Below are 27,611 nucleotides of genomic sequence, written 5' to 3'. Positions count from 1 at the left end.
ACTGATGCCGCTGTCAGTCTATTTTAGGAATATCGATAAAGTAGGAGGATTTGCTTATCCGAAGAAAATATATTTTAAAGTCACATTTCAACAGGATCTAGGAATTACAGTACTGAACCAAGCTGTAATGGTTCACTTGTTGCTCTAGATAACAATTTCCTTCCCCCTTATGAAAATCCTCTAACGTAATCGAATCAACTCAACGAACTTCTCATTCTACTGCGTCATACAATTTCAAGGTCGGTTTGTTTTCATCATGCAGTATGAATCCCGCTCTCCACTAGTTTGTTTTGCGATCAAGGAAGGAACGAGTTTATTAGTTCGACCGTTTAGATTAAATAGAAACCATTGTGGTTCGATGTACTTAGCTGGTTGCAGTTTCAATTCAACGCCTTTGATTTTAAATAACGCCACGTACAGGCGGATGTGCGATATTTTTTTACAAAATCGAAAATGGCTTGTTTTGTAAAGTTTATCAGGAAGTTATACGCAAAAGTTCTATTATATAATTGGAAATCAGAAGTCGGATAAAAAGTGGTCCGTCCGTTGGTTTATCAGCCGCAATAGCGAGCACTCAATTGCAACGAGGAGTGCAGTCAACAAATAAAAATGGCAGCCAACAAGTTTTGAAGTGGAAATAATTTCAAATGCAAACGCGCCTATACGGAATGTCCTCTCGCCACGAGGTCCCGTCCCGACCCAGCGGCTTCCAGTGTTGCATTCTACCGGGGGGTCCACCGGGTCCGATAATTTTTAAGGTGCCTTATCGGCCTGCCCAGTCATCAGCTCCAGTGGCGCAATTGGTTAGCGCACGGTACTTATAGAGCAGTAACTGTGAGATGAGCAATGCCGGGGTTGTGAGTTCGAGCCTCACCTGGAGCAATGTTTTTTGTTGATCGAGAGCGTCGCGACACTTGATGGGTTTTCACGAAAAATAATAGAGTAGGGAGCTCAACCAGATTTTACTACTGACAACTTTTTTTTATTGAACAAAAAATGACTAATTAAGGAATGATGAGCACTGTTTTATTCAAGACTATGTTTGAAGAATTTTTTCTAAGCTACAGTAGCGGTTTTCGGTGCCGGATTGCTGCTGGTACTAGGCTGACTCATCAAATTGACCGCGTTCTTCAGCACTTGACTCTTGACGAAATCGGTTGTAGTTGTGCTCAGATTGGCGCTAGCTCCAAAGTTGCATTTAATGTAGCCGTACAGATTAGCTCCATTCAGTGACAGGGCAATCATGACTAGAAGCTATAAGAGGAAAGAAATGTTTCACCGAAAGAATATTTCAAAATTCCCAATAATCTGTACCATCCATTTGAACTTGAATCCAAACAGTGCCACCACGAAAAACAGCGCCCACAATACAGGGCAAACGACCAGTGCCGTCCAGAAGATTCTCGCCTCGTGTGGATTGATGCCCGTCTCGCCGGATTCACCCTTTTTAGACTCGAACACCCAATGGGAGCGTCCGTCATCGGCGACATAGTTCCACCAGCGCATTCCCACCAGTAAACGGCCGCTTAGGTTTTTGACCAGATAGAAATCGGCCGATAGCCAGAATACCACCAGCAAAAAGCATTTAATGAAGGAATCATTGAATAAACCCCAGAACAGGTACGTGGCGAGGGCGGCTCCACGGAAAAACACATGAAAGAATGTGACGTACGGGTGGCTGAAAGTATTATTGGATTTAGTTCTGAAAAACACAGGTTTGTCGGTTTTGGAACTCACGACAGCTTTCTGGCCGTTGCTCCGTTGGAATTTAGTTCGTCTTCGTCACCAAACGGGACCGTATCATCCAGAAGGGGTACCTGAAAAGTAACAGGATTAATTTAAGCTAAAAATCAGTCGTGCGAGTGCCTTACCGTTGCGGACGCCATAATTTTTATTAGAGGTTAAGTAGTAAATTGTGGGCAACAATTAAATCACTAATTTTCCAGCATATTTGTTTCGTATACGTCTAAATTTTCACAAGTAACTTTTTTTCAACATGTAAACAAACATGCTCGAGTACAGGGATGCCAACTTTCCAAATTTAATCTGGATTCCAAGAATATGGTTTCGATATCCATAAATAGGTGGAGACACTGCCGTTATCCGATTGCGGCATCTTTACGTCAAAATTTTAGACGCGACGCCGAATCCCTCTGGATAAAGATTCGACACGTCTATCGTTTGTTCCACATTTATCTGTTAGTGTCACTCCAATCGAGAACGAGACCTGTCAATGGCCCTCGTTCCATAAGGATTAGAAGTGATTTTCTTCGAAATGAGGTCTCGCGCTCGATTGGAATGACACTGACAAATAAATAATAAAAGAAACGTGGAGATGGCGAGTCTATCTAGAGGGATTCAGTGTCTTTATAGTAGACCTCGGAGTATGAATTCGCATGAGAAAACATGTTTGTCGGGAATTGGCAAATTGGTAGAAAAATTGCAAAAGTATATGAATTTTGCATTTTGTCACAGCCTCTGTCCACCGAACGAATTTGATTCCCTAGTTAGCTCAACTGACAGCAGATGTCAAAAACTCGGCAAAGGAAACGATAGTAGTGTAAATGCATCTGGTTACATCTCTTATTATTGTCAGATTGATTGTCAAAGTAAATCTGACAAGATTTTGAAATTCAGATGCTTTTTAGTTGGACAATGGTCCAACTAGCGGAGGTCCAAATTTTTTTTTTATCAGAATCTGTTTAAAAGTACATCGTAGACAGTTGTGAATTCTAGAAATGATAGCTTGTTCTTCTGAAAGTTAATTTATATTCGTTTTACGTTGATGTCTTGTCCATATTGTCAATCGAGGTAGACAATAGGTTTGTTCCGGTACATACTTCTTGCTCCCACTTGCTTTGAAACAGGACAGGATAAAAAAATGGCTCATTTTTACTCCGGTTTACAGAAGGAGAAAAAGAAAAAGAGAACTGTTACCGCGGTTGTAGCTCAGCTAATCCTAACGATCATAAACGATCGTGTGAACAAAGGGTGAAGATCTTCTCTTGATTGATTCAAGTCTTATATCAAACATTATTCAATTAATTGAAATTTATCCATATTATTATTGGTTCGAGACCAAAACGCCGAGCGTAATCAAACACTGAAAATTGTAAGTGGAATATTAATTTATTGTACATTTAATCATACTGATCACAATATATCGCACAGTTGAAGCTGATTAATACATAACCAAAAACAACATCTTTAATCTGCTATCGAAACTCAGTGCGTTTGCACTCGTTCGAAGTAACAATCTTCAAAATTTTCATTTGACCGTTTCGGTCACTTGCGAAGTAGGATGAGCAAACAACAAACAACCGGTGATCGTACATCAAATACCAACGATGATGAATTCATAAATCAGAACTCTGCATCTGATTCAAAATCAGATGATCCAGCCATTGATTGGGACGAGTCGTGTGTAAATATAACACCCTTGCAAATTAAGTTGCATCTGGACCATCTGCATGAAATTAGACGCATTCGCATGAAAGCTATTGATGAGCGTGAGGCTTTAGAGCTATCAATGGCTAATGAGGAATATAAAATAAAGAAAGCGCAGCTACATTTTTCGCTGAAAGTGAGATGTCCTGAAGAAAAGGAGGATATTTGTGAGTTGAATCTTTCTGACACATCACTGCTACCAGAAACATTTGAATATGCTTCTAGTAATGAAGAGGACACTTCGTTTCAGCAACAAAATAATCCACTAACTCCTCAGCAGATCGCATCTCGGCAAGTACTTACAACAGATTTGCCTTTGTTCAGCGGAAACCCAGAAGATTGGCCATTGTTTTATAGTCAATACAAAATTTCTACGGAAGCTTGCGGTTATACGAATGCTGAAAATTTAGTTCGTTTACAACGCTCTTTAGGAGGAAAAGCTTTGGAGTATGTTCGCAGTCGACTTTTACTACCGGAACTGGTTCCTCGTGTGATGGAAACACTTAAAATGTTTTTTGGGCGTCCAGTGTTAATCGTGAACACATTGTTGAATAAAGTGCGCGGAACAGCCTCCCCAACAACAGAGAATTTGCAAAGTCTTATTAATTTTGGGATGGAAATCCAAAACTTATGCGACCACCTTATAGCAATGGATCAGAAGGACCATCTCTCGAACCCAACACTTTTGCAAGAGCTCGAAGAAAAGCTTCCAGGGCAAATTAGGCTTGAATGGGCTCGATACAAACAAAGGAGTCAATCTGCATCACTAATTTCGCTGAACAATTATATGCAATCTTTAGTGAAATCGGCTTGCCAAGTTACACACATTGATTGTATTCAAAATACAGAAAGTCACAATTTTTACGACGATAGTAATGACAATATGCTGAATATCCCAGTATCGTCCAGTGAGGCAATAAGAAACTGTTTGATTTGTCGTGGGAATCATCGTGTTGCAGATTGTGATACGTTCAAATCTTTCGAAGTCGAACACCGTTGGAAATTGATTGGAGATCGGAAACTGTGTAGAAGCTGCCTAAACCAACATAACAGCAGAATGTGCAGGTTCACACGGCGATGCGGAATAGAGAGATGTGAGCTGTTACACCATCCCTTACTCCACCAGTTACAAAGAGCTTCCAACTCCCGCGGTAATGAATAAACTGTAACACATCTTTATCACGTTGTATTACGGGGGTGGGGATGTTACCGCGGTTGTAGCTCAGCTAATCCTAACGATCATAAACGATCGTGTGAACAAAGGGTGAAGATCTTCTCTTGATTGATTCAAGTCTTATATCAAACATTATTCAATTAATTGAAATTTATCCATATTATTATTGGTTCGAGACCAAAACGCCGAGCGTAATCAAACACTGAAAATTGTAAGTGGAATATTAATTTATTGTACATTTAATCATACTGATCACAATATATCGCACAATTGAAGCTGATTAATACATAACCAAAAACAACATCTTTAATCTGCTATCGAAACTCAGTGCGTTTGCACTCGTTCGAAGTAACAAGAACATTGGAACGAATTTCACCCTGTTTGCGGCGGACTATTTCCAGTTTCTCCTGAGACTGGGACAAACTTAATGATTTCTCACGCTATTTTTTTTTTCAAAAAAAATTACAGCAACATAGATTACAACGAAATTTCAACAGTCTACGACTCGCCAGTACGTATTTAAATCGCTGATCTCCATTTCGGGCAATCGGTTCGAACAAACTCGGTAGCGTACCTGGTAGTGATATTCATATTTTGATGAGACCGTTATTTATTACACTCCTTTGTTCTGAGTGGTTCGAATTCAAAAAATAAATAAAATTTTGCGCGCTTGCATTTCTGAGGCACACGTGGAGCTGATTTAGTGCAGCCATTCGCCACTAAACGTCGCTACCAATATCTCAAAATACTTTGGTTAGAATTTTTGGTGGTTAATTTCACTCGAGTTTCGCCGATTCCAGAATTTATTAATATTTGACATTTGCTTTAAATGTCAAAAATTAATTTTTCTGGCATATTCTGTCTTCATTTCTATATTCGTTTTGGGTGAAAATCTTACTCACTTCACTTGCATCGTAAAAAGTTTGGTAAAATCTTTCTAATCTTTAGTCACGATGAGCGCAAAGGTAAGCAACGATAGACGGAGTGAAAATAATTTCAAAATGACAATGAAAAACCACAATGCATTGAGTATTAATTTAACCTCAAATTACGTAATATGTTTCGCACCGACTCGGATCAATAATTTGAATTCGTTTGTCCTAGAATGTTGCTAAGCTGATGCTGCAGGGTAGCCGACAGTTCTCCAAAACGTCAATCGCCTCATCCGGCGAGGTGGCTCCGGGCTACAAAAAGCTGAAGGACATCCAGGCTAAGTTCCAGGTACGGTTACATTCCAACTGCGCAAATTTCTCGTGAGTGCTCAATTCGTTTTCTTCGCAGAAACCCGACGGCAAGCCAGTTTTCCTGAAGGGTGGCACCTTCGATAACGTCCTTTATCTTACCACTATGGGACTGTGTGTGCTTGGGCTCGCCGGAATCGGCAAGGTATTGTACGAGCTAAGCTATCCACCGAAACAGAGTGACGAATAAGCTAAGGAAGTGCATCAGTATCCAGTAGTCAAAATGGTTAAAATTGGCATTTTTCCGCAGTAGCATTGGACGGATTATACGGGATTGTTGCGTGCATTTCGAGCCTCACACTCCTTGGGTAGAGTAGGTTCAAATTCCAACGCAGTTAAGTGTAAATCGGATTCCTTAGAACAATATAAGATCAATGTGTGTACGCATTTAAATGCTGCGAATAAATGTTTATTTTGAGCACTGGCGGGGCGACATAAGTTAACTTCGATGTTTTTATATATTGCAGAATATCCTTGAGTAAATATTCACCGCTGTTTTTCATTTTTGAAAGGCTTATCAGTTCGTAGGAACATATCTGCGAAAACTTGCTGTCCAAAGGTGTTAGCATAAAGGATGAAAAGCAAAGAGCGACCCGAATAGTTAAACCAAATAGAAGACAACTTATCAAACAAAAACAGAGTCCAGCTTTCCTACTGATATCAGTGATGGATTCCATTGTTCTTGATTGGTTCTTATATCTATTACCTTCACACTGCGTAACCTTTCTCCATCAACTCTGCTGTTTTAATTTTTTATAAAAAGGTTACCTTGTTGTGATAGTAAAATTTATTTTGACCGGACAAGAAGTCATATCCACTGTCCGCTGCATATAGGGTTATTTTGGTGCTATTAGTGTCAGTGTTCACGTGCTCTAGATAAGCATCATCTTTGGTATTAATCTTTTGACCAAACTCAAAGAAGGATTGGACGACATAGCTCCAATACATCCAAGAGTAGGAGTTTCGGATTCTGTAACAGTTAACGGTTAAGCAACTGTTCCGAACTCAGGATTTAGTGCAGAGATTCAGATTTTTTGCTGATAACCAAATTAGAAAGCGATTCGAACGAATAGTAAGCCTATTTGAGTTTGCTGTCGTAAACGGGAATACAAACCACTTTCGAACGAAACTCGCATTCGTCGTAAACAAGTATAAGGGTGTAAATCGAAACTTTTGTGGCTATCACGCCAATGTTGCAGCATGCTTATGCTACCTAGGGAGCTGAATTGTGGTTAATCCCCCGTATTTATGCAATAGGTGCACGCCGAGCCCGGCTGGTGCACGCACTTACATAAGTTCCCCAGTCAACATACTGAAGATGCAATTGGAGCCTTGTTCTAAGCCGTTCACTACAAAAATAGCTTGGGCTCGTTTTTTGGACTGAGTTTCTAGCTAGCCGGCGCAATCATCCGTTAGCTAATTTGAAATACCGGTTAAACTTAAATTTATTATTTCTTAGTTTCAATGGATTAAGATTTGCATTGGAATAGGGGGTTTGGATTTCCAACAAACATTGAGAATGTTGAGAATTATTTGGAATGGCGTAAAAAATTGGAATTGCTTTACTCCGTCACCTTTTGACAGTTTCAGTGCTTGATCTCGAAATATGAAATCAAAGCAAAACAACCAGACTGCAGGAACGGCAGGAACCAATCAAAACAAAAAGCATAAGTTTTGTTGCCAGAATTATTGAAATAAAGTAGAATACACCGGGTTGCCAGTTACACCGAATTGGTCAGAATTCGAACTAGATTAATATTCTCGACAAACCACTGCCAAAAAAAATGCGGACGAACATGGTCAGGCGATTTAAAAAGTTTGACATTTGGCTCAACTCGCCTGTGCTAATTGCCCCTAGGAACAAATGCAATTTGCGAATGCGATTTAAAGGCAATTTCAATACCTAGACAAGTTTTCTGGCGGCTGGAATGGACTTGGTTGTTTTTTTTGCGTTTTTCAAACATGGCGGTTCATGTTTGGCTTAAACTTAAAATTGTTTTTTGAACAATTGGTGTGTTCTCACTTGTATTTTGTTTGTCTAGTGCACTTCATTTAGCCAACGAATGTAGAAAATTGTGGAATCGTGTGTAAGTATAGTAGAACAAGATCTCTGACCTAAAGTCTCAATGAACGTCAGATTGTGATAAGTTTTGGTGTGCAATGCCAATAGGGATCTTTAGGGGTGTGCGGGTTAAGGCATATTCTGATGCAGATTAGTACCGTGAGTTAATATCTCAGTCCTTTTTCAATTTTTTGGCCCGAAACTATTGAAAAAAACATTTTTTAGTTTGTTTCCTTTTAGGATAATATTCTGGTTGCAGTTGAAAATCGAAATAGTGAACTTGCGCCTTTCGATTTTTCTCCTATTTTCAGCGTGCGGAACTAAAGCGCAACTTGTGTAGATGATGCGCAAGTTGATTATCTAACATGTACACAAGATGCGCTTTAGTTTCCCACTCTGCAAATAGGGAAAAAACGAAAGGCGCAAGTCAATTTTTCGATTTTCAACTGCAACCAGAATAACACATCCAAACCCATGCGACTTGCACGACCCTGTAGGTTGCCTTATCAGATCTACCATAGTTTGCAGATGAAACTTGAGATGGCAGGTTGCTAGCAGATTGACAAAGTACCAGATCATGCTGTGTGGGGTGCTGTCCCGGTTAACAATGAGGCGAACGAGACATTTGCAGATACGTCATTTAGTAGGACAACTGTCAGTTTGCTGGTTGAGTTTAATTTGGTTTTTTTAAATTTAAAAATCATAAAAGAATAATTAAGGTTTAAGAATGATATGAGTGTACTCGTAAGGACACCCGCTACCAAAACATATGAAAAACTGGCACAATTTTTCCAAATTAAAGATCCCTATTTCACCTTTGATTATTCCTATAAGTTGGTGGTGATTACCTAGTATACTGGTAAGTATTTGTGAGTAGATAATGAATCCGAAAATAAGTATTATTTTTAATTTTCATATTAGGCAATTAAGGGCGATTAAATGGCGCGTTCCGTGGGCGATTTAAGGGCGGGTTCGGCGGCAAAAAAATGACGACGGAAAATCGTCCAAATGTTGCATTTGAAATAGCCCCCTAATTAAACTAATAATTCAATTTTTTGGTCTTTTGACTTAAGTGCCAATACCTTATATAGGACTGGTGGTATCCAACGGGGAAAAACGATCGGAAATGGTGAGTGAAGCTAAGCAGTCAGTCCAACTAAAGGAGGATCTGAACGTCAAAATCTCATGTCAAATTGACTTTGACAATGTACCTAACAATCTTCTACACTACTAATGTCTCTTTTGAGGAGTTTTTGACATTTGTCAGTCGGTCCAACTAGCGAATTAAATTCGTTAGTTGGACAGAGGCTGTGGCCCAACTAACGAATCACGACTGTCCCAGATTTGGATTGTTGTTAATGGTATAGTGTGCTCTATCTCTTTCGCATTCGCAGATTTTTTTTAATGATTTTAACACTACCCTCCTCTCTCGTGGCGTTTTTTCACAAGACAGGTTCGTCACAGGGTTGCCACTATTTTTCAAAGAATATCTGGCAGATCAACTCAAAATGTCTGGCAAAATCTGTCACGTGACAGATTCATCGATCGATTTTTGTTACATTTAGGTAAACATGCCCCAAATTTCCAAAATGTGTGTGCAAACATTTCTATAATTTAAAAATCTGTCAGAATGAGAGATTTATCTTTTTGCCTGAAAGCAGCAAAAAACTCTGGCTGTACCAGATAAATCTGGCATCCCTGGGTTCGTGTAGGAACTGTGGCGGAGGGAGAGAAACATTAGGTTTGTTCCAGTATTAGGAGAAACTGGAAGGACTCCAGAGAAAATCGTTCCTGTACTCTCTTCTTCTATTTTTCCTTCTTCTGGTAGCAAACCGTAGTAAAAAGGAGCAAGACTGCAAAATACTTAGTATTTTTTCCTCCTGTTTACTCCGGAGTGACTTCCGTGTATTGGAACAAACCTATTAAAATAAAATTGTCGGAGCGAAAAGAGTATACTGTTGAAAAGAAATGAAATTAAACGAGCAGCTAACTAAAAAGTTGAGTTGTGTGATTGGCTTTGAACGAGGATGTTCGAAGTTGCACGTTGGTTCATCCGTAAAGTACGTAACTATATAAAAGAAATAATTCCCCTAAGAGGGTATCGACAGTGTCGTATTCGAGGCCATAATTTAACATTTTAGTTGAAATTTCTTGTCAATTTTAAATATCTCTAACGATTTTATTGAACACGTCTGTTCTTGCCAAATATAGAACAGTGAATGCATGAGGTAGCTTTCTATTTCCGCTCCGCTCCTTTATTGCGTACACTTCGTTGCGAGTGTCTTCCGGGATCATGTATGCGTTTATATGCGTTTTCGAACCCTCATTGTTACCTACATTTACTACAGACAGCATGGTCCCCCCGAGAGGGAACTACAACTATTTCCCCTGAGAGAGCATTGAACGCGTAGTCCCCTGAGAGGGAATATAAATGGGGTTTTCGATTGATTAACACCGGTGTAGTGAGTGCACTGGAATTGCACCATCTTTGCACTTTCTTGCAGAATTGAAGAAATCTGGGTATGTTCCGTTGACACATCTGCTAGAAAGTGCAAAACCAGTGCACTCCACTACACCGATGCACATCAATCGAAAATTCCATATTTCATTTTTCGAGGGTGGTTTGTGTGCATAATTTCGGCACCGGTTCATTTGAACACGCGTGAGTGCAGAGTAGTGTTAGGCGATACTATATCGAATATCGATACGTTGGAGCCTGAATATCAAGATTTTTAATGGATATTCATCAAGTCGATATTTTGTGGTGTCGAAACTTCTGTTCCGATATTTTTTCGATACTGTCGTTTTAACGAAAAAAGACAATCACCACAACTATACCCAAACACAAAAAGCTCACATTTGTCAAAAATATTGCCAGATTTCTACTTTTGCATTCACGGACACGACAGTTCATTGCACTAAAGCATTTTTCCCTTAAAACTTTGAAATTTTTAAGACAAACTTCATTTGAACGACACTCCGTGATTTGTTGATGAAATGAGCTAATAATTTAAAATTCTGAACGAATTGATAAAGATTGGCATTGGTTAGTTCGGAATGGATTCGCATTTCCAACATTACTTGAGAATGGTTTGGAATGGCCGAGGATGGTTTGAAATGCGTCACGAAAAAAGATTAATTGCTTGAAATTCACGTTTTGACAGTTTCAGTACTCGATGAAATAAAAAAAAAAATATTTCCAGCAGCAAAACTGCACTGAGAAACAAAAATATGCATAGTTAGCATACTTGCTATTCCCGTCTCTTTTCTTTCAGCTGTGATTTTTATGCATTTTAATGCATATGCTTCTAGTAAGGATTCAATGAGTGGATAGATCGAATATGTCTAATGCATAAAATTTACAGCAGAAGAAACGAGAAGCAGATGAAAAGTATGCTATCGATGCATAAATAAAATTCTGCGTGTGCAGGAACAAATCAAAACAAAAACATAAATTTTGTGGCCAGAATTATTGAAAGATTGGAACACATAGTATGCAAAGTTGCCAGTTACATCAAAATTGATAGGAATCCAAGCAAAATTGGATTGAGATTGGATAAATCTGCTGCATTTTTTAAAATTTTGTTAGAAAATTGTTTAAATTGTCTAAAATTACCGGAAAAACACGGAATTAATTATAACAATAATTATTATTCTTAAGTGACGTTCCTTTTGCTGTTCACAATGTTGCTTTTAGTGGTAAGAAAAAACTACAAACAATGCGAATAAAATTATGTGTTTGCCTCCCAATTCCCGGAGTAAGCGATTAGTTTTCCTTCAAATTAACACGTCAAAAAACGGCACCTATACAGTTGTATATTTTCCCTTACGAAGTACGCGAAACTAGACACAAAATCATGTTCATTAGCTTTCAGTTAATTTTTAGTGCCGAAGGTCCGAAAAATGCACATTTTTTAAACTATGTTTTATATTGCATTTGAAGAGACCTGCATCCTGTATACAAGGTAATTTGAAAAGCTTACAATCGCTGAAGTACCGTGTATTGCGAATCTTTTCTTAAATCCACATTGCGACTTTTCAGCCATACGCCACCGGGCCGTGCGTTGAGTTACGCGCCCATCTAGTTTGCATCAGTGCGAGTGAGAAAACGTTTTCAAGTTTGTTTTTTGTTTCGATCGCACTCGTGTGTATCCCATATAGCAAGAACTCGACGAAATGCTACATTATCTCGAGATAGACAACATTCTAGCAAAAACGCAATCTCCGTGCAACATCATAAAACCGCACGAAGAGCAACTTTTAAATATTTCACATACGTCCTTTTCAAGTACCCCTCATGAAAACGCGATTTTTTTTCTGTGAGCGCCCTCCATCAGTGTTGCCATGATTCGAACCAACCAATCCGAAAATCGCAACCGTCAACGTTGCCTCTCTGCTGATGTTGCACGCGTATGCGTGCTTTTTCGCAACTTTTCCAGTAGTAGCGGAAAAAACTGCAGTCCGTCTCGTCAGTTCCTTTCTAACCTTCATCGCGTTTAGTTGTGCTGTTGGCGGTGTAAAGCAAGCGAATTGTGTGGTACTTTTGCGGAATACCACTTTTTTCCTTTTTCATCATCGTCGCAATTATTGTTGGTTCGCCGCGAGCGCAAGCGAGATAGCAAACGTGGGGTTCTTTCGTCGTTCCAGAGGGACGGAAATTGGTTGCTGTCTTGTCATTTTTTCCTTCCGGAATCCGGCTCATTCGGGTCTGACCAGTGTCCAGAAGAGTTGCGGAGTACGAAATCGTCCGGATTAGTGGAAAATTATCTTGGGAGAAAAGAGTGCATTTTTTTTCTTACTTGCTGCAGTATCATTACGGTCAGTCGGTTTGGTGTGCTGTGAAGAAGAGTATAGCTGTAGTAGGGTGGTAAAAACAGTGTGCGCTAGTGTTCGCGATACGAAGGGCAAGAAAAAACAGCCGACCGCGAAGAAAGAGAAGTGAATTTTGTAGCGCATTTTTTTTCTCTGGACCCGCCGACTAGCGTTGGTTTTTTTGTGTGGTGGAATTTCGAAAGATTCGGATTAGATAGCTTGCGGAAAGCAGTGGTCGAGCAGTTTCCAGTCGCGGGACAATGTCGGACGAAAACCAGGAAAATGGTACCCGCAACGGCGACGTACCGGAAATCGAACTGATCATCAAGGTGAGTAACTATGGGGAGCTACCGGTAGGGGGTAATAGGAAAAAAACATGTTACTGGGACCAGTCATTTCACATTCAAAGGATGGTTGGATATGGACAGTTCAGCGAGATTGGATGTTATTACATTTTTGGTTGGTCCGGGAGCACAGTGCCTAATCTCTCAGTCATGGTACGGAGGTTTCATTAGAAACATCTTTTAACTATCTTCTAGACAGCGTTTCAACGATTCAATTTTTTCAACAAATTCCAGACAGGTTCACGAATTTGACATGTAACATCAACACAAATTTGTTTTAGACAAGAAACATTACTGTCTAACAACTGGAACAGGTATAGAAATGTATAAAATTCAATATAATGCAAAGAGTGGCGCTTAAGCTATAGAAATGGAGTAAAGTTTTAAAGCAGGACGATGAGCTCTTCAACTTTTTGATATCGTTAGATTATAGGATGTAGGAGAATGCTAACTTTCAAACCTTTAACATTCGAATTAGGAAGTCTTTCACGAAGTGTGCCTTTTGCTAATTTGTTTATTTTGATAGACTAACTAAATTATAAATCTTTACAAGCTATGAGCTGGTAGGATGGATTTTTGCTATGAACCTGGCGACTGCTAAATACGTGCTCATGTGCTTGTGAGATGCTAACCAATCCATTAAACCAGTTTCTTCGTGATGGGACGTAATCACGTTCCCTTTCATCTCGTAATCACTGCATGTTCAAACCCCCAGTCACATATTTGCATTTAATCCGCGCAAAACACTAAACACGCTTGCAGAAATACAGGAATGTCACACTAATCGTTGCTTCTCCGATCAAGGCATAGACTCGAGGGGTAATCGCAACCAGCGTCAAACAAGGGAGGTTCCTTCGGAGGTGTTCAATTCTACAGATCGCTGGAGATCGGACCGAGCCTGTGTGAGAAAATTTTGATCAAGCTACCATATTTGGAGTTCTGCGTTGTTTACCTTTTCAGCATCTCGAAACGTAACTCCGGCCCCGTGTTTCGAGTAACCATAAGGCTGACGCGCCTCCTTCAATCTTGATCAAACAAGGTGACCCACTGTCTGCTCGGTACCTGGAGTCAGTATAAGATCAATCTAGGAATCTATGAGTTTAAAAAGCTAACTATCAATCCTTGAGAAATGCTCTTACATAGTTCGACAGAGATGGATTTTGGAAACTTCTTGGCGTCGAATATTTCGCGAGCTATGTCTGCTCCTGTGTGCCGTTCACATGTGAAGTGGAACCTTTTGGTTGCGTAATCCACTATTAGAAAACCTGATACTCATACACAAACACTGGATATGCCGCTCTCCTCCGAGAAGTGAACTAAAAGGCAGCGACGATTGGCTAAGCTTTGCTGTTGCGGCCCGACGCAGAATAGGCTCTTTACCGTGTGATTGTTCGAAACTGATGGAGCCACTCGTCTTGACAGGGACCATATGTCTGTATAGGAGAAGTGTTTTGGATACATTTGATATATGGACGTTATGTTGACTGACCTCCGTGTCCTCTCTACCTCCCGTCGCACCGATATATGTCAAGAAGAGTGTACCGTCGGCTTTAGTGATGAATCATCGTGCTTTACGTCGGATGGTGATTCATTTGCCAAAAAAGGCTTTGAGGCATTGTTTGGCGATTCCATCATCAGCCGGTTTTATCAAGGGGGAGTGTTTCACCGGCACTGAACGTCGCTGTTTGTGAATTATTTCCAAAGATATGTCAAGAATATCAGAACTAAGCCAACAAATTGGCCAACGATGCTCTACCAAAGCAAGCTCAGAAAGTTCCTAATAAAACATAGCTTTCAAAATTTCACGTTGAAACGTATGTGTGTTACTCCAAAGCGTCGAGGGAACGTGACTTAATTTGCCTTTTCTGTCCGTTAGTACTCGTCGTTGTTGGACGGTTTGCCCTCTCGTTTCGTTGGTTGTGTTGAGGGGGGTAATGCAATGCAGATTAAGCCGAAAAAAAACCGAACAAACAGTCGCCACAGTTTTAATGGAGATCTGCTGCTGCTGCCGCCAGGAGCCAGCACGACGATGTGGTGTCGCTTTTATGACTTTGCAAACGGGGCATCGCGAGACTATGCTGTAGTAGCGCACATATATAAAATAAGCCCGTGAGTCGTGAGAAACGGGGGAAATTGGAGAAACGCCGCAATACCGTCATTTACCTATACCTAGTTGTGTGTTTGTGTGCGGTTCGAATTGGAAAATATTCACAAAACCTGGGAGCGCCATAACACCATGGCCGCGGACTGATCGGCACGAAAACCCTGGATGTGATCGTTCGTTGTTCGGCGGTATCTTTCGACGATTCCCGTCACGTCCGATGGCAAATTAGAAAACCGGGGCCCTGCTCTGAAGTCGATACGCACACACGATGACAAACAGAGGTTATCGTACTTCCTGAACGTACTAGTAATCAAACAAGGGTTGCATTTTGCTGCCATAGTAGCTCACGACTATAAGCACGGAAGATCAAGAGAAAAGATAGCTGAATTCGAATTCGGACCGGTCGAAGATTTTTATCGGATCTTCTGGGCGGATGAGGCTGATCAACATTGTATAAATATAATTCCATGTTTTCTGCACATTTATAACTCGCCTTCTGCAATTGAGTTGTTTTCCCGAATGTTGTGTAAAAACGAGGGCAATAATTTCCTGCCAAAATAAGAAAACAGAAAGCGATAAATCAACCGTAACATGTTAAGAAATCCGTATTAATATTTTACGTCCAGGCAGAGCGTATGCATGTCGTATATAATTATTTGTCCGATAAGAAAACCCTGCTTTTTTCAGTTTTCGGTTTGTCCTCCCTGGAAACGGTGTCAACTAAATAAAAGAGCAGGCTCTGAGAACTGGGCAAGTTTTATATCATTTGTATGCGCTTCACTTTACACGCTACTATATCTACTAAAAACGAAAAAAGATCCGGTGACAGTGCAGCTGACATCTGTCAACATGCTTGCGATGGAGATAAACGCGCAATGTGTACTTACATTTTCGGTTGTTTTTTTTTCGAACGTCAAACACATGAGCGACCCTTGAAAAAGTTAAAATTTCAAGCACAAAACCCAGCATGGAGCTGAATGCGCTCGAAACCTCCAGTTACAATTTCTTTTCGCGCGAGAGATTGCTCAAAACGATGAATGTGTCTGTCTTCGGATGTCGCCAGTTCAGCCGAAGAAAACTGTGCTTCTCTTCGTACAACCGCTAAATGCTGTGCGCGGTGTGAAATAATGACATCATTCTTTCCAAGGTATCCTATATCTGTATACGTACGTACGTACGTTGGGTAAATCAAATGTATGGAACTGTGAGGGTCCACCCGTCGCCCGCATTACCACCCGTCCTCGTACCGTGGCCACAAATGTAAACAGACGACGGTGGCGACGTGGCTAATTATAAGGAAAATTGAAACAGCTTTCCGCTATAAAATATATGCAACTTACCGAATCAGTATACTGAGACTGAAACAACAACGACAGCCGGCAAAACCGCGGGTGAAACAACACAAATATTCGATTAATGTGTGACATCTTGGGTGACTAACTGTGACATTAAATGCCACATGATTGTTAGCTGAGTGCGACTGGTAGTGTAGGTACTGGGTCAAAGTTTTGATATTACATCGCGTAGGAATTTGGCATTTTGTCGCGCCAGTCTTCACCGCCCATTCCCGAAATTGTACGACTATCGGCACTCCCAACTTTTTTACATTTGGGTTTCTTTCGAAATACATATTGTATGTGTACAAATATATTATGAAGTACAGTTTTAGACTATTAGTTGTCATACAATGCATCAATACCCTATTTTAGTGATTTGACATTGTTGCGGAAATTTTGGGAATTTGATCGTCAGCTAGAGTCGATCAAACCGATTTTCATGGGAGGTTGACAAAATCAAAAGCTGATTAATTCAGGTCACAGTATTAGGTGTTCACAAAACATAGTCCCGAAGCGCCCTAGAATATCAAAACAATCTCAAATTGAATTTATTGCTAGAAGTTTTCTAAATGTGCCAATACAAATATGTTACTGCCGTTACGTGGGAAGCAAATTTTGCCACTATTCCCAGAAATATCGGACAATCCGGGATGATCAATGATGTTCAAAATATCAGTTTTTATTCGGTAATACATTAGCCTGCCTTTTTAACTCGCGGCTTATATCTCAGCGTCAGATGTTACCAGTGTTTTGAGATATATGAACTTAAGCATTATCTGCCACAGTTCGTTTCGTTTTACTGAACCGTATGCTTATTTCAAATCCACCAAGTGATCAGTTGTATTCCTTGATTTTTTTTTCGTTTGTTTCTCAACGTAAACGCAACGCAACGTCCGTCGTTGATCATCCATCTCGAAACCCGTTCTGATATTCGTCGACGAAGAATTCAGTCAACATACGCAATCTGCTAAACAGAACACGAGATAGTATCTTGTTGATGTTATTAGGGATCGGGATGCTTCGATTGTTATTAAACTTTAGTTTTTGTCCTTCTTGTATATGGAGCATATGAGGTCATCCAACCAGTCCGATGTTCTTACACCATAATAATCCCGATGGACTGTTTCGTATAGCCAATCACATCCGACTTTAATAAGTTCGATAGGAATTCCATTATTCCAAACTGCCTTTCTATTTTCTTACTTCATTGAGCACGATTAAATCTACCGTTAATCCATAAACCTCACTCCGTAGTCTATTTGTGTCGTCACTATTCACGTGTCAGTCCAATAACAACACAAAGGACTCTCACTTACGTTCTACCAACAGATTTCTATCCCTTTCGTTGATCATGCTCGGTGCTGGTGCGCTTTCCTTTTCCATTTAGTAAATTTCGCGCATCGCTCCTGCCAAAGCTTTTATCATTTATGAAGATAATTTTTTCGTAGCTTCATACCCGATTAAAAGGCAATAACAAAATTATTACAGAATGCACAACCGGCCAAAATGCAATGACAAGAATATAACAAAATTTAACAAGTATCAATGCGCGATGTAGTTTTGCGTTTTGTTATGTGCTTCTAATCGGGTAGTCAATTAACTCCATACTAACTTACCCTTCAGTCTCAAGCTGTGGCATCCTTTTATGTATTTGCCAAAAAGTTATCTCCGGTTCGTTCGATCGATGGTTGTTTGTCGCCAGCAAGTCGGAACACGAAGGTGCTGCATGTTCTATTCAAGTTGATCTATTCATCTAGCTCGTTGCGCTTATTTCTTTATTGTATCTGTTCGATTAGTTTTGAGAATAATTTTTACCGGATTCTTGCTCTTGCATGCCCAGCTATTTAATATTTTTGCTATACGAATGACGGGTGGTTCTCCAAATAATAAATTCGTGGTTCATATCCCGTTTCCATGTTACGTCTACTATCTGCATTTACCGTACATCGTTCCAACATCATAAACATCTTTCCCGTTGTCATTATCAGCGGTCAACATTGATTCGAAATAGACGAACTTATCGTTCACCCCGATATCATCCTACCCCCATGTATTGCTTGTGGCAACAAAAACTGGATTTGACCCGCACTGCGCAATTATCAATTTCTTTCATAGACCGGTTAGCTCGGCTGGCCTGTCTAGGAGGTGACCATCTTTATAACTTGCTACGCATAGCAAAATCAAAACAAATGAAAAATTTATTGCAATTGGCTAATGTTTTTTTCCGCTTGCATACCTGTCGTTCCATCAATACAATCAATTATGCAGTCGGCGTTGTACAGGTAACGTTTTTTTCAATTTGTTTCACTAAAATTTCATTGCAACCATCTCTGAATTACAGATTGGCGTTGTAAATACATTGATTTGTAAACAATGGACGGAGACGAACGGGTGGAACCCCAGACGGAACATAGTGATTACAGTATAGAGGCATTGGATGATGTCGATATTTCGTCATTTTCTGGAAATGATCATGAAAACGGAGATATTGAGCCACAGTCGAAAATTCAACGAATGGATGTGATAGACATTCAGCCACCAGAAAACGAATCCGAGCGGGAATATAACTTATCTCTAAATGGAGTTTTCTTCAAAAGACGATTTGTGGGCGAAACGTCCGGAAGCCAAGTTACTGCTCGTATTATGTATGGGAATACGGTGAATGATATTCTTCACCATATTTGGGATGTAGCAAAGTGCTTCATCTCTCGCGAAGTGATTATATGCGAAGAACAAGGGTCACAACAGGCAGCGTGGGCTAAGGCAGAGTCTAGTTTTGAAGACCTTTCAAAGTTTGTCGTGCTGCAAGACCCCCAACAGAAAAGGCGAGTGAATGTCGACAAGCTGGACAGCAAAGCATTAATTAACTGGCGTCACAAGGTGATTAGGATACACGTACACATGTATTCTACTTCAGTTGCATGTAAGTCACTATGGGATGTTGTGGATAAGCAACTAGTGCGCCACCAGAATGCGGATCGCGCAGGAGCCCCAAGTAACCAAGCACTCACAACACTTGCTGAAGAGCTACGGAACAAGCATGGTAGCTGTCTCACTGGCCACTCAAGTGCTTGGAAACTGTGGGCTAACTATATTCACACAGGACCCGCTCATGAAAGAGATCAAAGACTATCATCACTGCCACCAACCTATCTACTAAAATTTTTCCGTTCGGTTCCTGTATCAGAGGCTGTTCGGATGAATAGTATACGCAGCGGTCTCAACGTGGCCAACACGATAAACGATAGCTTTGCGGCGGAATTGGATGAATTGGATTCAGAAGTAGAGCAGCTAATATCGCTGGGGAAACGTCTCAAATCACGTATCCAAGCGATGAGATTACGTTGTGCTACCAAATTAAGCCTCGTATCATCTATGCAGGAATCAATAAGGCCAGAAGAGGATGAATTAAGCAGAAGCTTGGTCAGTAAAATTTCGGATATGCCAGATGTAGACCACTTGTAGTTTAATAAAAGAGATGTTTTATTTTCATTGTAAGTTTTATATCTGAACTGTTAATAATAATAATAAATACCAACAATTAGTCATAAGCTGTATCCAAATCAAATCCTAGTTCTGTCATGTCTTGCGATAGACCAATTGAAGGATCGAAAATACCCCCAGGAAGATATCCACAATGTTTATAAAGCTTTGAGCAATTATATCCGGAATAGGCAAAAAATGTTGCTATTGCAGTATGTGACAAATTCTCATTGGAATTTTCTTCATAACGCTTTTTCATGTTTCTTTTTGTTATTCCGAAAATTATCTCAATTGGATTGAAAAAAGGGCAATATGGAGGTAGAAACACAGGTAAAACTCCAATTGATCTCAGATACATAACTATGTGTTGGTCACAATGGATTCGTGCTCCATCCATAATCCATATTGAATTAAATCCAGGATATCGACGGACTGCTTCGTGATTCAAAGCAAAGGATTGGCAACATTCGAAGAATATTTTTCTTGTGAAAGTACCTTCTGTTTCGAAGCTATCTAGCATACCCTCCATCCCAAGAAAACAAAGGAAAGATACCCGAGGCCGCCTTACAAATTCTCCCCGAAATATAAGTTTTTTCCCCTTGATTCCATATCCACGGTTTCTAAGCATATCTCTGCTATCTAGAGAAACTTCATCTAAAAATACAAGATGGTAAATATCCCAATCGATAGCATTCATCTCTGCGCAGAAACGAAATATCTCTTCTTCCTTCACTTGAATGGCTCGGCGTTCCAGAGTTTCCCAAGATAATCCTTCAGCATGCAGAATCCGGCATATACTTGATTCACTTATGGTCCGATAAAAGTGGCTATAAAACAGATCTCGACATTCGCTCAAAAAAAGAACAGGGTTTTCCATGTACTGTTCCTCGATCCAGTGCCTATGCTCAGATTTAAATTTGCGGAATACCTGCTCGCGTTGCTTGCGAGAAAGTATGCCTTCCGTCTCGTAATTTTGAATCCAGGTGCTTATCGTAGTTTTGGATTTCTTATAAATAATGGATAGCCTGGCCCTCGAGATTCCCAAGAAGTAATATCCATATAGGCAGTGATATTTAGTATTACAAGTTGCCTGACAATGTTGCACATTATGTAAAATGATGTTGGCCATATGCTAGAAAAAATAAAGACCACTTATGTCTTGATCCAGTCACGTATGCTAACAGAACTGCCAACCAATATTGAATAATATGTAATGCAAGGAAATGGTACCAGTACTTATTCGATTGCTCCAGCAATGTTAGGGACAATCTAAAAAATAGTAAACGTTCTAAACACTGTATATATTCAACTAAAATCTGCTGAAAATGTTATTGCGATAGATGTTAATTTCAACTGATGTAAACAAAACCAACTGTGAAGTAATAAATAATGCAAGTGTTTGACAGCTCGCAGTTTTCAGTAGCAGTTTGATGACTCGCACTTTGAAAGTGCGGAGTCCAGGTTGGTGGGAAGTGCGCAATATTTTGTATTTGAGTTTTGTGTAACCTATTCCACTTTGTTTCAGCCAGAAGTATGTTTCTACCACAGTTCCAAAATTATGGACCACTACGTCAACGTCGCCGGTGAAGCCGAAAAGCTGAACAGACTGCCGACAAATCGTACTGGTTGTTTCAATTCACGCTCCATCTAAGGCGGTATTGAACAGTAGGCAAGGATGTCGCACCACCTCGCCGTAACTCTGACCAAGATTCAAAGGAAGCATCCTTGAAACTCGGATGTAGCCCAATGGTAACCCATTGTCGCTTTGATCAACCGGGAACCCATATTCGTGCGCTATCTGTCGTAACTGATATTGATTGATTGTATTATGCGCATTGGAAATCTATAAGCAAGCTATATAGACGAATACTGCTGTGGTGGTACTTGCTTGATACAGTCCTACAGCGACGAAAAATACGGAGGAGCAGTTTATAGGCGGCGTTCAGCTTTGTGATTGCTCGAATGTTGCAGCAATCCTTTTCGTGAATGGGAGACACTACACCTAACATCCAATCTTTTGGTAAATTTTCTCATCTCAAATCTTCCCAATTACCCAGTGCAGTCAACGCCTCTTTTCAGTTTTTAACAGCTCAAATGGTTGGCGTTAAGCTAGACCGGACTAAGTGGCATTGTATTGATTTTGAGAAAAAACGAATTTAAAGCTTGAATCTTTACGTTATAATTCAAACCGAATTCTTGTCACAATCCTTGCTTATTGTAACATATTCCAAATCTGGCAGAAATCGAATGTAACTGAAGAAATTCTTCATCCAGTGCCATACTTCTCACTTTTGGCGATTTTGCGGCTTCTTGTTTTTCAAACGTCCGATCTCTTCCTAGCTCTATACAAATAGCTGATACCTTCAGTTGCACTGTACGGCTATGAGTTTTGAACGTAGAAGCAGACAGATTATCGACTGTTTGGTGTGTTTCAGAGAATAAATCTTCGCTCGGTATTCAGTGGCACAACAGAAAATGGCGAATAGGACATACGCATGAACCACCAACTGTAGCAAGTATACAAACATGTAGACATCGAAAGGCTCTTAAAATACGGGATACTATACTGGGTTGGCCATGTACCACGAATGCTGGGAGTGAGACAAGCTAAAGTTATGTTGAGCAGGGAACCTGTCAGGGTTGGCCTATTTCGGGCAGACTAGTTGTATGCAATCGAGGCGGATGCGCTTTCGGTATGCCTACAAGGAGACTGGAGAAATGTTGTCCAAAACAAAGTAACCTGAAAGTCTGACAAAATACATTCGGTCTTCATTCGGAGTACCCGTATTGTGCAGCTACCATGATGATGATGAAATTGTAACCGTTTATTCTAAGAATTTTGAAACAGTCACCGATAGCAAAAGTGGTCAATGCTCATTTACTGAACAACAATGAAAACGAATATTTGAGTACGAATTGTAATATATTGAAATATATGCAAAATGAGAAGATCGCAGAAAACGTGAAAATTCCCATACATGATTCAATCTATTTCGAGCATAATAGTCCATATGGATCACCTAAGGGACCCAATCAAATATAGGGAGGTAATATAAGTCCCACATATTTTTTGTGCTGCATACGTCGTCGCCAATCGAGCGAGCTACATGTGGTAACTGCATGTAAGAAGTAAGAAGACACTATATGAATTTTTGATGCCCGTATAAAAGTCCGCGTGTAAGTTATGTATTTTATTCAACGCTGTTTCGTCTGTCGTCATTGCCTAAAACATCGAGTCTACAGAAACTTATTAAAAATCATGAAGCGGTCACGTCCGGAAGTCACTGCCTTCGTGCTTAACAGCCTAGATTCGGGCCCTCGGTTGGACCAATTAAAAATGACGCTCATATCCACTAGACAACACGACATGATGGGGAACTCCAGGGACTCTCTTCTAGAATCTGAAGCGCAAAACTAATCGAGACTAGGTTGGGCGGTTTACCGATTCAGAAAGAATCGTTCGGGACTAGACGGCAGATTACCAGACAAAGGGTTATGTTCAAAAGCAACGACAGAAGAGCTGGAGTAAACGCCTCATTCTGCGGTCTAGTATTCACCGTTGACGTGGTACTGAATCTTTGTAAATTTGGTGTGGTACACCTGGTGTGGAATTCTGCAGCACCAGTGAATGTTGTCTCTTTGAATTTGGTGTCATAAAAAGGACCAGATATGCTGATGCCGCTTCCAAAAGTGATATGTCATTTCCGTGAAAAAACTGTTGAACTAGGGATGTGGACTATTATGATAGCGTAGATACAGTCGACGAAGCGATCATTCACAAGCAGGTTTCAACATACGAAATATCAAATTTGACAGATTTTCTGGGGACGTTGTGTGAATGAAACTCCAAAATCACAACATCGAGATTATTAAGCAGGTAATTTGGGTCGATGCACCAACTGTTTTGTCTCGAATTCGATCGGTGCAGCGGTTTTTGTCGGGTAGTCCTTGGTCGCAGACGCATCAATTCATGTACCAAGGGAAGGTAATGTGGTCGAAAAGATCTCTGCTACCAATGAATACAATGGAAGAAATTCGAGCCCAGCTGGTATTGCACGACGTTATTGTTGCGAATGTCATCGTGAAAGTCGGTTTTAGAAATGGAACAATGGTGTGTATGTCTACCGATTCATTTCGAACTGCAGAATGAAATTGGGGCTTGCCGATAAAAGCGCTGAAGGCAACAGATCTTCGGAAGAGTATTCTGTCGTTTATTCAAATGAAGCACAGCATTTCATCATTGTTACGTGTATCCGCTGCAACAGGAGTATCAAAATGCGGAGAAGAGTCTGCGGATGATGGCGTAGGTCGACGAAGTAAAAACTCTGCTATTGGCTGTATTTGGCCAACATGGACATCGTCCTGAGGAAGACGAAGTCGTGTTGAAAGCGCAGGCGACAGCCAAAACAGCGACTGACGCTCGACAGCAATGGCTGATCGGGGACCGACTATTTCACGTCCCCCAGACGTTAAGTAGAACTCCCACACAATGTTCCCAAAGAACGTGCTCTTGCGGCTGACAATCGGTGATCATCAAAGCTGTTCTATTTTCTTCGCAACTTCCAGTGAATGTGGAGGTTTACAACACGAAGTGGTTACCGGTAATTACGATATTTTCACTACGAAACACCACCCGAAGGACGATGTCGTGTTCTGGGCGGGTCTGGCATCGGCACATTACGCGAAGCGGTCGCTGGAGGAGATGGTGCGATTGAAAATCCCTGTAGTCCTCATTGGAAACGAAAGATTTTCATTCATTGGCGAGCTTTAGAGAAGTTCATTGGAAAACGCGACGAAGATAGCGGTATTATTACTATAGGAACAAACCGTCGACCGTTTCTTCGTATTTCCCTCGGCATGATACTGTACCTTGACGTGGTCCGGGGGCTTTTCCACCAAAGCAGTATTACAGTGATGATATCACATAGAAACTTGGGATACGATTATTTTATTTTTAGTTAAGCTACATTGTGATCGAATTTAGTACTTAATTTGACGACCTTTATTACCCACTTATGCCATGGTCAAAATAATGTACAATGTGGGTTTGGGTCCAAGTACTTTCTGGAGGCACCTTGGGCTTAGCGACGAGCCCCGACCTGGGACTCTCCTAAATTTGGACTGTACCATGTCAGGGCTCCCGAAGATGACAATATACCAAACAATCTTTGAGAGCCCTACGCGATAACTCATGCACCCCTACGCCGGCGATCTCCAAAGCACTTTAACCCACAGGCGCCTGTGTTCGCGCGGTCACGGGTCGATCACTTCCGGAAGTCTGCTCCATGGCCGCACGACTACAGAACCGAAACTATACTCGCGAAGCTGCGTACACGCCATCACACGCGACATACATAGGTCCACGCGATCGAATACGCTACCATACAAATGTCTGAGTCCCTCGTCATGAATTGACAGGGGCGAGCATGCGAATGCGATCGTCCACCAATACATCCAAAATCTCGAATACGCGAAAGTGATATGGAAGAACGGACTCTCTTTTAGCATCTGAGCCATACTGCGAAAATTAAGTATCAAATTCACGGTCCACGCGCGATCATCTAAGAACACAGCGAATGAAAACACGGTTATAAAATCGAATGTATACATGCGAAGTTACATGCACGCTAGCACACGCGACATACAAACGCCCACGCGATCGAACACGTTAACGGACAAACGCTCGAGCCCCTCGTGATGATGCGCGCGATCGTGACGTTCCTGTGTTTACACATGTCTGTACCGTACAACAAATATCATTTAAAATCACGACCCGCTGCAATTGATCTCGTCTGCAATTGTAGCGAGTGATTCTGGAGGGTAGCTCTTCCGACACCCTAGCTCTACAGCTCCAGTAGAACAACTCTCGACAATCATCCACACACTCCTACGCAATTAGTGAGCACCCACGACAACTCATACAAATATGCACCCCTGGACTCGAACGCTAAAACTTACACATTCAATGCACAAACCACCACAGTAGGACTCACAATTAGACATATACATACAAAATCACACGTAATAATTACAGATACTCGTCTGGCAACCGGGTGAAGTACATCCCATACGCAGAACTTATCATTTCAATGATGGCCTTGGATATGCGTTGCCTGTGTTCAAGGCACCATAGCTTCGTCCGTCAGGTCAAAGATGTATGAAACCCGCTAGCCACCACCCTCGACCCTAGCTGCCCATAAAGTGATAAAAAAGGAACAAGCTTCCGACCGTTTCTTCGTATTTAAAGCTGTCGACAGAGGGCTATGCAGGTTGTTTTCAATTTCGATACTTTATCGAAATTCACGTGTACATCTAGGTACCAATATCAAAAATAGAATCTTTCGACATTATTTTCCTTTTTGTTTGTGCTGATAAATTTAACTACCATTTTAACAAAATTAACCATCCGATTCACACGCAACTTTAGCTTCCGGGTACTAACCCGGAGTTCCGTACGCGTAATCGTTTCCTTAGAATGCAACTTTTTATTAAATAGATACTAAATAAAAAACGATTTAAAAAATTGTTTATTTTTACTTCCAACAACGATTCATTATCGGTACAGCTGACTAACCATTGAACGTGCCCTGGTTTTAGAGCATTTGAGCTTGAGCGATTGTAGTGCTCACGTTTCGCATTCTTCTGTCGTTTATTACAAAAAGAATGCAAGGCCATTATTTTATGTTTAGGTGTCGATTCGGCTCTGATTTGCAATTTCCATTCAAGCAATCATCGTACACGGTTATAGAGGGCGACGTAGCTCGGTAACCGATTGATTACGGTGTACTTTCATGCTCCGGTGCATTTTAGTGTACTTAATTTAATGGCCTTTCATGAAGATGAGACACCTTTAGTGATAATGCTGGTGGCGATAGAGATGTGGTACTTTCGGTTGAAATGGTTCGCAAAAGTGAGTGACGGCAAGTTGGAGAAATGGTCAAACACAATAATATGCCAAAGCATTTTACTTCGTCTTTAAAATAAAATAACCGAGATCTTCTATCCCAAAGAAATTTTATGAAACTACAAATTTTTCTCATTATTAGAATTTTGGTTCGATGTGCCTCTCGATCGGTCCTAGTGTAGAGAATTGGTCCTGAGCTATCCTGATTTACTTTGCATCACGTCTATAAAATGATAACAGTAAGCCCCATCTTACCAAAAAAAACATAGGGCCATCGAGTGACTCTTGAAACTGATGTCCGTGTTTGTTAAGAAAAGTGCTTTCCGTTTCCCGCACAAACAAATCGCTTGCACAACCAAGTCTTTTTTGCGACTTCAACAACTTGTATTCCTTGAATCAGTTTTGCAACATCATATTAATATTTCGAGAAAATGTTGTTCTGGAATTCACTCCGTCAGTCAGTTTATCCTATATGCAACGGTGCAACGGGATAGATTCGGTCGAATTAGATACCGCATAAATACCACCCTAACCAGCATAGCTTTCATATTTAGTTGACGGTCTCATTGAACACAATTTCACCAATCTTTGCGGCCCCGACAGTATCTCGCGATTTACTCCAAAGCGATTTACTCCAAAGCGATTTACGCTGTACACATACCACCAAACCAGAGCTAAGTAGATAATAATACACCATTTGCAT

General features: G+C 40.6%; 5 protein-coding genes and 1 non-coding gene across 7 annotated transcripts in view; 4 read left to right on the top strand and 2 right to left on the bottom strand.

Moving 5' to 3' along the window:
* The first annotated feature begins 785 nt into the window (after positions 1 to 785).
* Positions 786 to 882, top strand: Trnai-uau (transfer RNA isoleucine (anticodon UAU)). The gene is made up of 2 exons: positions 786 to 823; positions 847 to 882. It is a non-coding gene; the product is annotated as a tRNA-Ile (tRNA).
* Positions 883 to 1,006: 124 nt separating this feature from the next.
* On the bottom strand, positions 1,007 to 2,024 carry LOC131676460 (uncharacterized Golgi apparatus membrane protein-like protein CG5021). The gene is made up of 4 exons (XM_058955526.1): positions 1,872 to 2,024; positions 1,738 to 1,817; positions 1,315 to 1,678; positions 1,007 to 1,254 (listed from the first exon to the last, which is right to left on the bottom strand). The coding sequence occupies exons 1-4, from the start codon at positions 1,884 to 1,886 to the stop codon at positions 1,057 to 1,059; spliced, it is 657 nt and encodes a 218-aa protein (XP_058811509.1). The 5' UTR covers positions 1,887 to 2,024; the 3' UTR covers positions 1,007 to 1,056.
* A 3,404-nt stretch (positions 2,025 to 5,428) lies between these two features.
* LOC131685611 (cytochrome c oxidase subunit 7A, mitochondrial-like) lies at positions 5,429 to 6,305 on the top strand. Its single transcript, XM_058969472.1, has 3 exons — positions 5,429 to 5,586; positions 5,726 to 5,842; positions 5,903 to 6,305. The coding sequence occupies exons 1-3, from the start codon at positions 5,575 to 5,577 to the stop codon at positions 6,050 to 6,052; spliced, it is 279 nt and encodes a 92-aa protein (XP_058825455.1). The 5' UTR covers positions 5,429 to 5,574; the 3' UTR covers positions 6,053 to 6,305.
* Positions 6,306 to 12,419: 6,114 nt separating this feature from the next.
* LOC131685590 (chloride intracellular channel Clic) overlaps positions 12,420 to 27,611 on the top strand; it is a 64,678-nt gene continuing 49,486 nt past the window's right edge. The window contains exon 1 of one of the 2 annotated variants that reach the window (XM_058969439.1): positions 12,420 to 13,065. In XM_058969439.1, coding sequence (XP_058825422.1) covers positions 12,997 to 13,065 — 69 coding nt within the window. In that variant the 5' untranslated portion in view covers positions 12,420 to 12,996. The remainder of the gene's footprint in view (positions 13,066 to 27,611) is intronic. The other variant, XM_058969447.1, reaches the window with a different exon arrangement.
* On the top strand, positions 18,724 to 19,986 carry LOC131685578 (uncharacterized). Its single transcript, XM_058969415.1, has 2 exons — positions 18,724 to 18,803; positions 18,863 to 19,986. The coding sequence occupies exon 2, from the start codon at positions 18,895 to 18,897 to the stop codon at positions 19,984 to 19,986; it is 1,092 nt and encodes a 363-aa protein (XP_058825398.1). The 5' UTR covers positions 18,724 to 18,803; positions 18,863 to 18,894.
* Positions 20,063 to 21,229, bottom strand: LOC131685582 (uncharacterized). The gene has a single exon (XM_058969427.1). It carries the CDS (start codon positions 21,131 to 21,133, stop codon positions 20,063 to 20,065), a length of 1,071 nt encoding a protein of 356 aa, XP_058825410.1. The 5' UTR covers positions 21,134 to 21,229.

This window comes from Topomyia yanbarensis, chromosome 1 (assembly GCF_030247195.1).
Source record: "Topomyia yanbarensis strain Yona2022 chromosome 1, ASM3024719v1, whole genome shotgun sequence".
In the NCBI taxonomy this organism is placed as follows: Eukaryota; Metazoa; Arthropoda; class Insecta; order Diptera; family Culicidae; genus Topomyia; species Topomyia yanbarensis.
The sequence above is the reverse complement of the archived record's forward strand: the minus strand, read 5'-3'. Positions and strand labels throughout refer to the sequence as shown.

What these genes read in the sequence shown, in the direction of transcription:
- LOC131676460 (XM_058955526.1), bottom strand. An exon ending in GCAACGGCCAGAAAGCTGTC is followed by an intron (nt 1,679 to 1,737) that starts GTGAGTTCCAAA and finishes TAATACTTTCAG; the next exon opens with CCACCCGTACGTCACATTCT. An exon ending in GATTCAAGTTCAAATGGATG is followed by an intron (nt 1,255 to 1,314) that starts GTACAGATTATT and finishes TTCCTCTTATAG; the next exon opens with CTTCTAGTCATGATTGCCCT.
- LOC131685611 (XM_058969472.1), top strand. An exon ending in ACATCCAGGCTAAGTTCCAG is followed by an intron (nt 5,843 to 5,902) that starts GTACGGTTACAT and finishes TTTTCTTCGCAG; the next exon opens with AAACCCGACGGCAAGCCAGT.
- LOC131685578 (XM_058969415.1), top strand. Translation starts at nt 18,895, where the DNA reads ATGGACGGAGACGAACGGGTGGAACCCCAGACGGAACATAGTGATTAC.
- LOC131685582 (XM_058969427.1), bottom strand. Translation starts at nt 21,133, where the DNA reads ATGGCCAACATCATTTTACATAATGTGCAACATTGTCAGGCAACTTGT.